Genomic DNA, 12,848 nt, shown 5'->3' with positions numbered 1-12,848 from the left:
GCGCTGTATTTGTCACCCAGCTATGTGAACATCTGAAAATCCCAGCAGTGTACTGAGATTTCTAACAGACCCATTTTTCCCACCCGGTTCCTGCTTCCATGCCGGGGGTCATTCCCTGACGATAAGAGTGCCTGTGCTCTCTTCATCACAATGTCAAACCATGCCAGGCGAGCAAGGAGGGCAGAGTAGCTGTGACAGCTACAAAGTGGCTGAGGGAACTGTGTACTTTAGTTGGTCTGCTTCAAATGAAAGGGCTGCTAACAGCAACAAATCACAGCTCTGCAACGCAGCAACTTTCCCTCTGTGATAGAAACCCTTTTCATTAGTGTCCCTTTATACATTTCTAGCTCTCCTGGATATACAAAGCTTGTTATTCTATTCATTTAGTACAACAACTTCTTACAGACGTGAAGTTTGGCAACTTGCCATAGCACATTGTGTCTACCACTGTGCATGTGTGAATGAGTTTGTGTGTGAATAGTAATGTGCACCGCTGGCCTGTCAGAGTTGCAAGGCTATTTGTATGGATGCCGGGCTGTACCTTGGTTGAGGTGTACACAGCACTGGCGCACTAGCCTGTCTTGTGCAGCAGGCTAGGATGACATGTGAATTGCAGCAGCCGAGAAAGCCCTGCTTAAGTGGAGGCAGTAGGGAGAAGCAGGCGAGAGCCAGGAGGCAAACAGACAAACAGATGGACAGGCTGATGCCAAGCAGGCAGTGGAGCAAATAGATTGTGCAGCATGGCGAACAGACTCAGTCTACCAAAGAACAACCAACAGACACAAGACCATGCCACCCTTGTCAGCCGCTCGTGCTTCTCTATAATTCATAGAGATAGGATAGATACGTGGTAAATAGGACTCTCATCTTCCTTCTTCTCCTCATCTGCCCTTGTCACATCCCTCATTTGATATGTGTTATGTAGGAAGAGGAGATGTCAGTCTTGCAAGATGGGAAATGAACAAACCTGTATGTGTGAGAACTGGAGTGAGAAAAAGAAATGCAGGAGAGAGATGAGTGCTGCAGGTGGAATTGGACTATGGGACACTGGGGACTTCAGCCCAGCAGACACACACAAATACACAATTCACAGACCAAAAAAAAAATGGAGCCATACTCACAAAAAAAGAACCGTGTTCTGTTTTAAAACACACATTTTTGACAAGTTTCAGATTTTAAAAACATTGCCTTTGCAAGTTGAACGAAACAAACAATGGTGAAAGAATAGGGATTTTGTCACAACCAAAGTGAGAGATGATTGCTTTTGAGATTATTCTGTTTAGATTAAGCAAAAAAACTGCTTTTCACAAAGGGACCGAACATGCTGCCACACAGTGGGACTACGGTAATGGCATTGGAGAGCAGAGCTTCTCCTACCCTGATGTCTCAGAAACTCTTGGAAAGTATTTAGCTTGTATTTCCCTGAGGCATCGGGCACATGCTCACTGGAGCAATAACCTTTGCTTTAATGCAGGAGGAGCATGATTGTAAGTTTTCCTTAGAGAATTTCCTCTAAAATGTGAGGTGCTCGGATTGACTCTGTCTTGTTTTTCTCTATGGAAAACATCTAGCGCTGTGCAAGTCAAATAGAAAACCACCTTAAAGAGCTGAGACAGCCCTGTCAGATCTGTCTGGTTGTGTACCTACACAGTCTAATGGTTTGTCTGTCTGTGTGTATGTGTGTACATGTGCATGTGTGTATGTGTTCGTCTGTCTACATAGGTAGAATGTAAGAAGGCCCAGCCCAAGGAGGTGATGTTCCCACCAGGTACACGAGGGCGAGCCAGGGGTCTGCCCTACACCATGGATGCCTTCATGCTGGGGATGGGCATGCTGAGTGAGTCATACACACACACACACACACACACACACACACACAAACCCAAACAAGTGATCTATGTACTAGTCTATGAGCTCACAGTTTAGTTCACAGACATGTTTGAAGTCATACAGAAATACATCCATCAAGCAGCATCACACTTCCACCATCTTTTAAAGAATAAGGCTGGTGAAATTCTGTATTTTTTCCCGGTTTCCACTTAAGACATAAATCTTATATAACCTAAGTGGCTCACAAATATAGATTTTTATTCAGAAATAATTTCAGAACAGCTGCACACTAGTTTTTAGCAAATATTACTCAAAAAGGAATAAAACGTGTGCTGTGTTCGGGGACTATTTTCAGCTGCAGATTTGGTAGTGAGGTTGTGAGTAACATCGGTGCCCATGTTCATCATAATGAAGTAACACGTCACCCAGTGCAACAATGTGACTCATTCATGTGTTTTTAATAGATTTTGCATCACAATGAAGGTCAATGGCACAGGCGAATAAGCTATATCAGGTTGGGCTTCATGGGCAATGCTTGTTATCAAGATCAGTCTGTTGTTGGTTTTGTTCTTTTTGTGGTATTTGTTGACAATAAAAATATACAATGTCATCAGTCTTGAAATATACAGTGACACTGATTTTTAACCAGGCTGCTTTTTTTTTCTTCTTCTCTTTTTTTTTTTTTTTTTGAGGGGGCAGAAGTGTCAGACACGCATGCCATTCAGTCATCAGTTTCTACCTGCAAAAAAAAAAAAAAATCAGCTTATGCAAACTCTCGACTAGATAGCCCCATTAGGTGGGCGCTGCCCCTAATTAGGCTGCTTCAAGGTGTGCCACCAGTGGCCACTGTGGTCTATTTCTGGTCGAGTCTGGTACAGGCAGCCCCTGGGCATATAGGAGCAGACCAGCACATTAGCAGGCTAAATGAAGAGGAAAATTGGTGTAATGTCATATTAAGGATTCATCACTGTGCCCCCCTCAATGGGTAATGAAGGGGACACACATGTCAGGGAGAGATCTCATCTACAGGGACCTCAGCTGCTGGCCCACCCCTCTTCATTACCATCCAGCCCATGCCTGTGGTCCTTTTTATTTAACACTATTGCACTCTCTCCCTCCCTGCCTCCCCATCCTCCCGCCTGTCTATCTATCTGTCTGTCTGTCGTTCACATTTCCCATGCATATAATATGTATGTGCGACCCAACCAAATGGATTTGCCCTCACATAAAAGATTTATTTTTTCCTTCAAAAGCAAAAGAGACATGCAGCTGATTGTAAGAGACTGGTTTTACCGTGCGAGTAGGCCCCCCTTCTTGTAGCAGGTGCAGGCAGATCCACATTCATGCATTTTTATCTGTACCAGGTAATGTAATGTTTAAAGCACTTTGGAAAGTTGGTAGCAAATCCGTTTTAGCTGTTGCATATTTAATATTTTCTTATGTCCCATGTTTGATACAATTCATTATTTTTGTTTCTATCTATTTATCAATCTGTCCATTCATATATCTATATTCAGTTACATAAACTGTCAGGGTTATGGCGGGGTTGACCTTTCCATGAGACTGATTATACAGTTGTTGGTGGTAAAAGTGTTGATAAGGCTGGCCGAGTGCTTCTGTCAGCTCTATCTAAGTTGTTCCCAGTTTCATCTCATCTGTTAGAAGTATTTAACAAACACAGTGAACTTTTCAGAACTTATTACAGACTAATGTGTCTGCGTAGAGCGCTCTTCCCCTCCATTGGGAGAAGGCAGGCAGAAAGGCAGTGATGTGCTCATGTGAGAATATTAACAGCCAACTTGTTTGGAGACACTCTTATCTAAATGAAATTGGAACAAGGACAGCGAAACATTCCTTTATATAATTTGCATGTGGAAAAAAGGGGACCCTAGGCTCATTATTTAAGAAAGTGTAAGCTTCTTTTGTGCCAAATCTCATTAAAGCCATCCCTAGCTCCTTTGTTTACTGCCTCTAATCGAGGCATTTATCTTTATTGTGTTGTGCCCGATGTATGTTTGCTGAAATTAATACACATTTGAGCCTGGGCGAGGTATGGGTGTACCAGATGGATAATTGATTTTAAAGTGAATCAGAACTGTTGAGCCATAAAATAGGTACATTAGCATGCATATTAATAAGGCAAATAAGAGCACTAAGAGGCCGCCACCAGGCCAGACACAATGGCAGGCTTTATTTAGTGTAGCGTTTCTCAACGGGGGCGGTACCACCCCCCAGGGGGCATTCAAAGAATGTCAGGGGGCGCAGGAAGCAATATTTTTGAAAGGGGGGCGTTGAGGTGTTCTTGTCTGTTTTTTAATGACAGTTTAGTCCTACATTCAAATGCACAGTTTTTACAATTTTATCATTAGACTTGCTATTACCACCATCAACTGAAGCTTTTTTTCGACGAGGCTTTCCCTGCTGAAGACGAGGCTTTTTTCTGAATCACTTGCACCCAGCTTTTCATTGTTTTCTATGAAACAGCGCACTACGGTCCTTTAGCCACGTTCCTCTGTCAAAGAGCACGCCTCAATTGTTTTAAAACGTGTCAAAGGAGAAAGCTCTCCCATTTTTGCGTGCGGCGTGTTTGTTAAACCACAAGCAACATTGCTTTATAGACAGACAGAAAAAGGGGGACTCAGCCGAGATATTGTGACTCCGTCTGCCTCGCTTTTTTTTTGCATTGCAAGAAGCCTCATCTATTAGGTCAGTGGTCTGTTTAGTCGGCTCTCCTTGCTCTTTGTTGGATCATTTATGCATGATTGCAGTCTATCAAAAGTGGAACTTCAATTAGCCTACTCTGCTTTTACTAGCCAGGTTTTCACTACATTTGAACCCATGTTCATTTGACGCTCTCTGCCAGACCACTGCAGGTCCAATTATTAAATCAACTGGATCACCCATGATGGAGCTCAGGCTGTGTTCCTGGAGAGGTATGCCTACTGGAATCCCCTCTGGAAGAACAATCCAATGTTATCACAGAATCCAAGCTGATGCATCTTCATAGTGGCAAATGCCAAGTGTAGAATAGCAGGCTACCAAAAGTACTATAAATAATTTCAACCATTCTCTGTTCAGCTTTCTTCCTCTGAAAAATGTTGGCCAATGTTGGCCAGTATATAGGCCCACGAAGCTCCACCCAGACAAGGCAGACAAGAAGCATCCATTCTTCCAGGCCCTCAAAGAGAAACATGTTAGGAGCTCAACAATGATATCATGGCACACAGGATAATGAAATGGGCGCCAATACAGAGGAGCAGCTACCATCCTGCGGGACTCTCTTTTCAGCCTTAAGCTGGATGAGACAACCGCCTCTAACAAGAACACTCTGGTGAAGGCCTATGTCCGCTATAAGGCCTCCAACAGTCAGGAGATGGCTGAGGAATTCTTTTCCAAATATTTGGAAACAGACACCAAGGGCCAGACCATTTTTAATGTGCTGGATGCCTATATACAGGAGAAGTCAATCCCAATCACCAACATCTTCATATGTGCCACTGATAGTACCCCCTCCATGGTTGGCAGGTACCATGGCTTCGCCATTCTGCTGAAGGAGCAGGTCCCACATATCCTCACAATCCACTTTGTCCTGCACCGCCACAACATTGTGACCAAATCTAAAAGTCTATGAGTCTCCCAATGTTACAGTCAAGGCAATAAACAAAATAAAAGCCTGAAGGAGAGACTGTTCCGACAGCTGTGAGCATCTTCTTCTTCTCCATATTGATACTGGCTCTCAAAAGGAAACTGCTTTGCCCGTTTTTGTGAGCTGTTTGACAGCATCATGGAGTTCCTGGAGGAGGTCAATGCAGCTCTCAGGGAATAGGTGTCAACCAGCCACTGCGACATCATGTACCTTGCAGACTTTTTTGAAAAGATGAACAAAGTCACACTAAAGCTCCAAGGAAATGGAGTTACTCTGGTCCAGTGCAAGGCAGTCATCCACAGTCTCACCTCCAGGCTGGATCTGTACAGGGAGAGCAGAGGCAGTTTGTTCATTTACCACAGTTGACCAAGGTGATCTGCTATTTTTCAGAAACAACGCTAAATAAATATAATGGGCCCACTATTATTATAAGTAATATATTTTAGTTCTATGGATACATTAAGTTGTAATGTTCATTATATTGACTTGTCTGAAATAAAGGACTGTATATGCATATTAAATATGAAGAAACATCTATTAGTATATTAATTAGCAATAAAACAACCAGTTCAAAATCGGATAGTCTAAAAATCTGCATCAAGAACAATTTGCTGGTTATACTCATTGCAGGTGTCTGAGGCTCTTGCCGATGACCGCCTCCTCATTTACACCGACTACCTTGCTTATGGCCGACATGGACATCCACTTCAGGGCCCTCCTGAACCTCGATGTTCCCATCTGGGTGATGCAGCTTCTTCAGGCGGACTCGAGCGAATGCAAGCCTGCTATCCAGGAGCATCTTGTCAACATCCAGAATGACGACGAGGCCCAGGTTACTTTCTGCACCTCTGGCTGGGGCAGCATGTGGGTCAAATATGCTCAGTTACCCGGCTCCCCGGGAGAAGACCAAGCTGCTTCTTGTTGCTTTCCCAACAACATATCTCGTTGAGCAGGGATTCAGCCAGGACCTCCACATGCAGTCCAAGTACCGCAAACGCTTGGACTTAACGGCCTCAGGTGCACTACGGCTGAAACTAACTTCTTTGTAACCTGCAGTGAAGAAACTGGCAGACGACCACCAAGCGCAGGACTCACACTAATTTTCAATGCAATTTAGCTTATTTCCTTCAAAAGCTAAGATATATAGGCCTGTAATATTAGATAGCCTACATATCCTTCTGCTTTTTCTCCAGTAGCCTCAGACTTTTTCTTTGGTAGGCTGCCCTTGTTTTCCATTGGAACAATTAAGAATAATGCTTCTTGTTTGGCACTGGCGCCAAATTACCAATTTCTGATTGGTTACTCTTCCACTATATGGCTGCTGTTTGTGATCAATAACGAGACCTTATTAAAGTTTGAATGTCAAATTTCTAACCGTTGCATTTGTTTAACACCCATAAATGTAATTTCTATTCACATGGCTTTTTTGCTTCCTGGCAAACTAATGACAATGATCTTCCAACTGTCCAGTTCAATCAAATCTGTTATTTGGCATTCAGTGACATGCTTTTTTAATGATATAACATGGAATAATAATCAACATTAATATTCAGGGAAGACAATTAGCCTACATTTTAATTGATGGGGGGCGGTAAGGGACTTGGATAATGGATAGGAGGGCGCTGGCCCAAAAAATGTCGAGAACCACTGATTTAGTGAAATGGATGGAAAGACAGCAGGTTCTCTCTTTTTCTCTCTCCTATTCTGTCCTTCTGTTTCTTTTTCTTTCCTCCTACTTTCATGTTTCACAATATTTGTATGTATGAACATGCTAAGAATTTCATGAAATAGTGGCTTAACTCAGCATGTATCTTAATCCATTTTCCTTACACTTTTATACTACTCTCTATAGCTCTCTCCTTAGACTCTCAGTGCACACACCTTGCTGCAAATTCTCATTTAGTAATGTGGGAGCCATTGTCATGCAGTACATCAGACTAGGAAAATGGTTTTGCTATTTTAGAAAATGTTGAAATAAGGGAGTATGAGGAGCTGCTGTATCTAAGCCAACAATTTTGGTTTGGCATTTATTCTGTTTGACAGTAAGACAGTATCAAACACATAATATCCAATATTTTGCGGTCTGTGATAGCTTTTCATTGTATCATATCACAGTTCTTTTCAGAGCAAACAAACAATGAGGGGTTTTGTGAAAGCTATCCATCTGTAGCTTCCCGGTGATGATTTCTCATCAGCAGCTTGATGAAGATTTTTATTTTTTTCTGGTGTAGCCTCCGTCCCGCTTCATCCATACCAGGTTAAGGTTCCCCTCACCGCCTCTCTGAGTTGCATTTCTTTTTGTCTGCGAGAGAGGGGAGAGGGTCTGGGAGAGGCATTTTCCCATTGGGTCAGGAATAAATTGAACTTTTTCATGGACAGCAAACACTGATTAGATATTTATGACCAAGGTCAACCTTTCTGATTCCAGCTGGCACCGGCTCTGAGGCATACAGAGCAGAGCATCTACACACATGCTCACTCACTCACACACACACACACACACACACACACACACATATATACATAGCCTACATGCACTCATGCACATACTCACATACACAAATATGCATTCATGCAAAATATGTATAGAGGCCTTCATACTGCAGATGCATACACACACATTCATGCCATCTCTGGATAAAATGCAAAATGTATCAATGTTTTAGGCTCGATTCTTGTTCAAGAACTGCAATGCATATAGAAGGTGTGTCCAAACTTTTGACTGGTACTATATGCATTGTACAGTTAATTTTATAAGGTATTACTTATAGAAATGTCTCAACTAGTTATATACCGTCAATTAAAAGCTGGGGCTTGAATAATGGTTGGGGGTGTGGTCAACACTAACAAAAAAAAGGCCGGCCCCAAAAGCAGGCCAGGCAAAAAACAAGGGTGGATAAACTCCTGGTGCCTGTTAGATAATGTCTATGGCAGTTACCTGGATGTAACGCTTGTTGTATGAGTACATGCGGTACCCTCTAGCTGACCATCACAGAGAGGGAAGGGAGATGGACGAGACGCGATATTGTTTATATACAGGGATAAAGGCACATATTATAGTAATGTAACTTGGCTAAGCCGGCGAGCCTACATCCATAAGCAAGCTACCCGCATGCTACAACTAAGTGGTGCACTGCTAAAATGTTCTGGGTAGAACTTTAGTGCTAGAATTATTGTTCTGCATGTTGGAGTAAGTGGATTACCGATAATGCAGTAACAAAAATTTAACAGAGAGAACAGAAGCAGATCAGAAAACAAGGAAGCTTTGTACTAAAATATGAGCAAATATATTCATCAAACAGAGATAATTGGAAACAAAGCCCTCTTTCTAGTGTAAGCCTGCTTTCAATAGAGGCCTGGTACCCTCTGCAGTTGAAGTAAATAAAGACCCCAGCCACTATTTGAGGAAATACGGTAAACTGTGAGTGCTTTACGTCTGCAGTGTCTACAAAAGCTGAATTTGCAGCTCAATATTTACAATCTAGACATTCACTACAGCCAGTTTAGCAGGATAGTACATAGCTAATGAGAACTGAAGACACATAAGCCGGAAAAAGGTTTCTGAGGTCAGTTTCTGAGGTGTAGCTTACACACAATGAAGGAAGAGCTATCAAGGTTGGCTCCAGTGATTCATTCCTGGCCTAAAGGACTTCCTCTTATTAGGTAATTTAGTCCAGAGTTATGGTTGAAGGTGATAATAGCTTGAGGAAAGCAGATAGACTGAGACATTTACCATAATTAGAGGGTTAATTATGTTTATATTACCTTTGATGGTGCTCAAATTCTCACAGACTCACACATAGGCTCACTCGCTCATCCGCCCACTCTTCTCAAATTCCTTGTTTTGTCTGTATCCCACTTCCTAGCTGCCTGCTCCCTCACACCCCGTTTCTCAATATGTTGCCCACAGCTGCTTCTGTCTGAAAACTGTCCAGCTAATTAACTGGTAGGTCTGTGGTTGTAATAAGAATCACGACAGCAGATGAACAATACATCTGCTACTCTTATATTTTTCTAATGACACTGGGTCCTCTTTGGGGCTCATCGCAATTCAGCATCCACCCAGGGACCAAACAACTTCTAAACAAGTCTATACCCTGGCAAAGACTTTGACTTTGGTTTAAAGATGAAGTTTTGTAGTCACGTTTACCAGGTTTTATAATTCAGCGGCTGTGGTTAAATTTTATCTTAATTGTAACTAACTAATCATCAGTTTCTAGCACTGGTTTATTACAGATGTCTGTACCTATTTGTAGGATCTCTTGTCAAAATGTTGACGTAACTGGTCATAATACACCACATAATGGGCCCACTCTGTGATCGAAAAGGTCAAATCACCACCAAAAGTTTGTTACCCCTCCTAATTGATAAAAAGCTTTTATTACACAGACAAGACAGTACTAGACAACAGATAAATCTGATTCATAAATGTTTTCTCAGTCTCAAATTACTGATTTGGTTTTTGAAGAGGCAAATAATCTGACAAAGCAGATAACACTCACAGCAAATGTAACAACCATATATAAAAGAAAGAAAGAAGTGAAGTTGGGGAAAAAACAACTTTGTTTACATTTGCTTACATTTTAGATGAACAAAGTTGATATGAAAATGATTGATAATATGATGGTAGTGGAGTAGTAATAATTGAGAAAAAGCAAGACGCTCAAACCCTCACTAGTTGCTGTCCTTCTGTCTGAAGTAGTTTCTACCGTATTAAAGCATGAGTGCTTTAATACAATAGAAACTGCTTCCCATAAGCATTGGTTACCCTGGTAACTTGTGAGGTAACTACTACAGATAACTAGAGATCAGCTTTAATGCATACACATCCAGCAGGACCTTAGTTCAACCAGTAAAACAAATTGCATCCAGTCATATTTTATATGAACCTTTCTGCTCACTGAAGCTGCACGGAAGACAGACGCCAACGTCATTGCAAGGCGCCTGCTATAAAGTGTTATTACACTGAGCTATAAAAATGCAGAGAACTTATGGTTTAATGAATTAAAATAAAGTGGACAGTTGAGAACTAAGAGCAGCACTATTTGTCCAACAGTTTATTAAAGCTTGGGGTTCCAACCATTTACCAAATTTGACACCAGATACCCAACCTTTATGACGACCTAATCTAATAATGCATAAAGATAGAATCTATAAAAAAAGAAAAAGAATCAATATTCCTTGAGGAATCTTAAATGCATTAAAATATAATGAGATGCTTTATTGATCCATGTTGGATAACTTTCTTAGTTTAAAGCGAGATTGTGTAAAATTTTAGCAGCCATGTAATACTCACATTTTAAATCACCAGGTCTTTCTCTATGAAAGGAAATGCTTTTACAATCTTATTTTAATTGTTACGGCCATTATCCTTATAGGAACCTTTTATCACTAAATGAATTGCTGACATTTGGTGATGAGTAGGGCAAGCAACAAGAGCAGCATGATCAAGATTACAGGTTAAAGTAGTTGTGACAGTTGACCATTGATTGGGGGTGGTGCTTGTTGTCAAACTGCACACAAAGCAAATGTTTTTTCACTTGACAATTTACCATCAACGTTATGAGCTATAAATACATGACACCTCTTTATTAGGCCTGTAGCACTGAAGTTATTCAAAGAAGGAAAGCTAGGGTTACACATAATACACACATGACTGTATACTTTATTTAAAGTATTTTTCCAATATGTGATACTTATTCTTGACTATTTCAGGCTCATATTTAGTCTGGACTATTGTGGTTTTATTTTTCAAGGATATTAAGTAATATTAGAATTTGCTTAACAAAATGAAAATGCTTTAGTTGTGTTGATCCCCACAAGTTTAGTGCTACATTGGTATCACATCTCTGTATAATATATACATCATATGTATACAGTGTTTGTAGTTTTTCTCTCATCTCTTTTTAATTTCTTTTCTCTCTATCAAAGGTTACCCTAATATTGTGGCAACGTACGGCCGCGGATACACTGGATTCGCACCAAGCTACAGCTACCAGTTCCCTGGTGAGTTAAAGGCTTTCTTGACATATCAGTATTGCAGCTGATTTCTGTTATGCACAAACACAAACCTACACACTTGCATGCACATACACAAACGCTCATCAATATACGCGTCAGTCACCAAATAATCTGCAGGGTTATAAGAAAGTAACGTGTCTGGATTTCGTAACTAGCTTTTGAAAGCTGACGTATAGTGAAGTAAATTGCTTACTCCTTTTTATCCCATACTTGAACACCACCATGACCAAATGTCTAAAATGGAGGAAGTTCTTCGTCTTCCATGGCCCGATGTATGCAAATTCATTTGCAGAGAAGCGGAAAAATAAGCAGCACTTTGTGTAGGAAGATTTTATAATGTGGTTTTTATAATGGGAAATGAATGAAGTCATTTTCTGCATTTAAAAGTGTTGACTCAGAGTGTCGGGCACTTTAATGGGAGTCCAAATGGGAGGCGTGCAGTCTGGAGGTGAGCAGCTGTACCTGTCTGCAGCAAGAGGGCCTGTGGCTCTGCTGTGCCTCACTTAGACAGGCATCCCTTCAATTTCATGCTTTATTTAAGGACTTTACACATACTTTGTTTGCTGTGCCAGACATCATTCCTGCAACTGATAAGACGGAATGGGAAATATCTGACAGCAGCTCAGATCTCTGTAATATCTTTGTGAAATAGATTCAGAAATGGTAACACAGGAGGTCCAGCTGTGACCACCTGCAGATCAGACATATGCTAGATTCATACTTGACCACAACATTATTTGACAGAAGAAAGGGAATAGCACCTACTCGTCAATGTGGGCAATCATGAGTAGCATACCAAATGTGGGAATTAAGCAATTTTTTGTCATTTTTGATTTTCTAAATGGCCAAATGTAGTAATATAATTACATTTCAATGTCAATCATAAGATCAGCAATATACAGACTTTTTTTGTGTGTGCAGTATACATTTAAAATGAGATTTAGAATTGGCCAAAATGAGTATATATCCATCTTTTATAATCTGTAAATGCATCCTAAAATGTTTATAAACTTGGATCTATGAAAAAGAGAAAGAAGAGATTGAAAGGGAAAGGAATGATCAGTATTTATTCAGTATAAGTAATTCTAGTTAAACATGGATTTTTAAAATGTTTACTGTTTAGGACAAATTAAGGGATTTCACCTTCCCCGAGGCAGAATGTATGATCCTGTCCATGTTAAACTCAATTTAAAGAGTTTGATAAAGCTGTATGATTAAAACAGCCTCCTCTGGGCTCGCTCAACTCTTGACAGGGTAATTGGAATTTTTAATGTATGAATCAAACTCCTTGTCCAAATTAAATAACCTCAGGCCAAATATTGACTAGTGTCCTTCCTTACTAAGATGTGGA

General features: G+C 40.8%; 1 protein-coding gene across 8 annotated transcripts in view; it reads left to right on the top strand.

The window, feature by feature from the left end:
• Positions 1-12,848, top strand: part of msi2b (musashi RNA-binding protein 2b) — a 254,649-nt gene that overhangs the window by 198,047 nt on the left and 43,754 nt on the right. For all 8 annotated transcript variants that reach the window (XM_042430363.1, XM_042430361.1, XM_042430358.1 and 5 more), the window contains 2 exons: positions 1,723-1,837; positions 11,408-11,482. In XM_042430363.1, coding sequence (XP_042286297.1) covers positions 1,723-1,837; positions 11,408-11,482 — 190 coding nt within the window. The remainder of the gene's footprint in view (positions 1-1,722; positions 1,838-11,407; positions 11,483-12,848) is intronic.

Source organism: Thunnus maccoyii, chromosome 13 (assembly GCF_910596095.1).
Source record: "Thunnus maccoyii chromosome 13, fThuMac1.1, whole genome shotgun sequence".
NCBI classification, from domain to species: domain Eukaryota; kingdom Metazoa; phylum Chordata; class Actinopteri; order Scombriformes; family Scombridae; genus Thunnus; species Thunnus maccoyii.
This window is presented reverse-complemented; position numbering and strand designations above follow the sequence as displayed.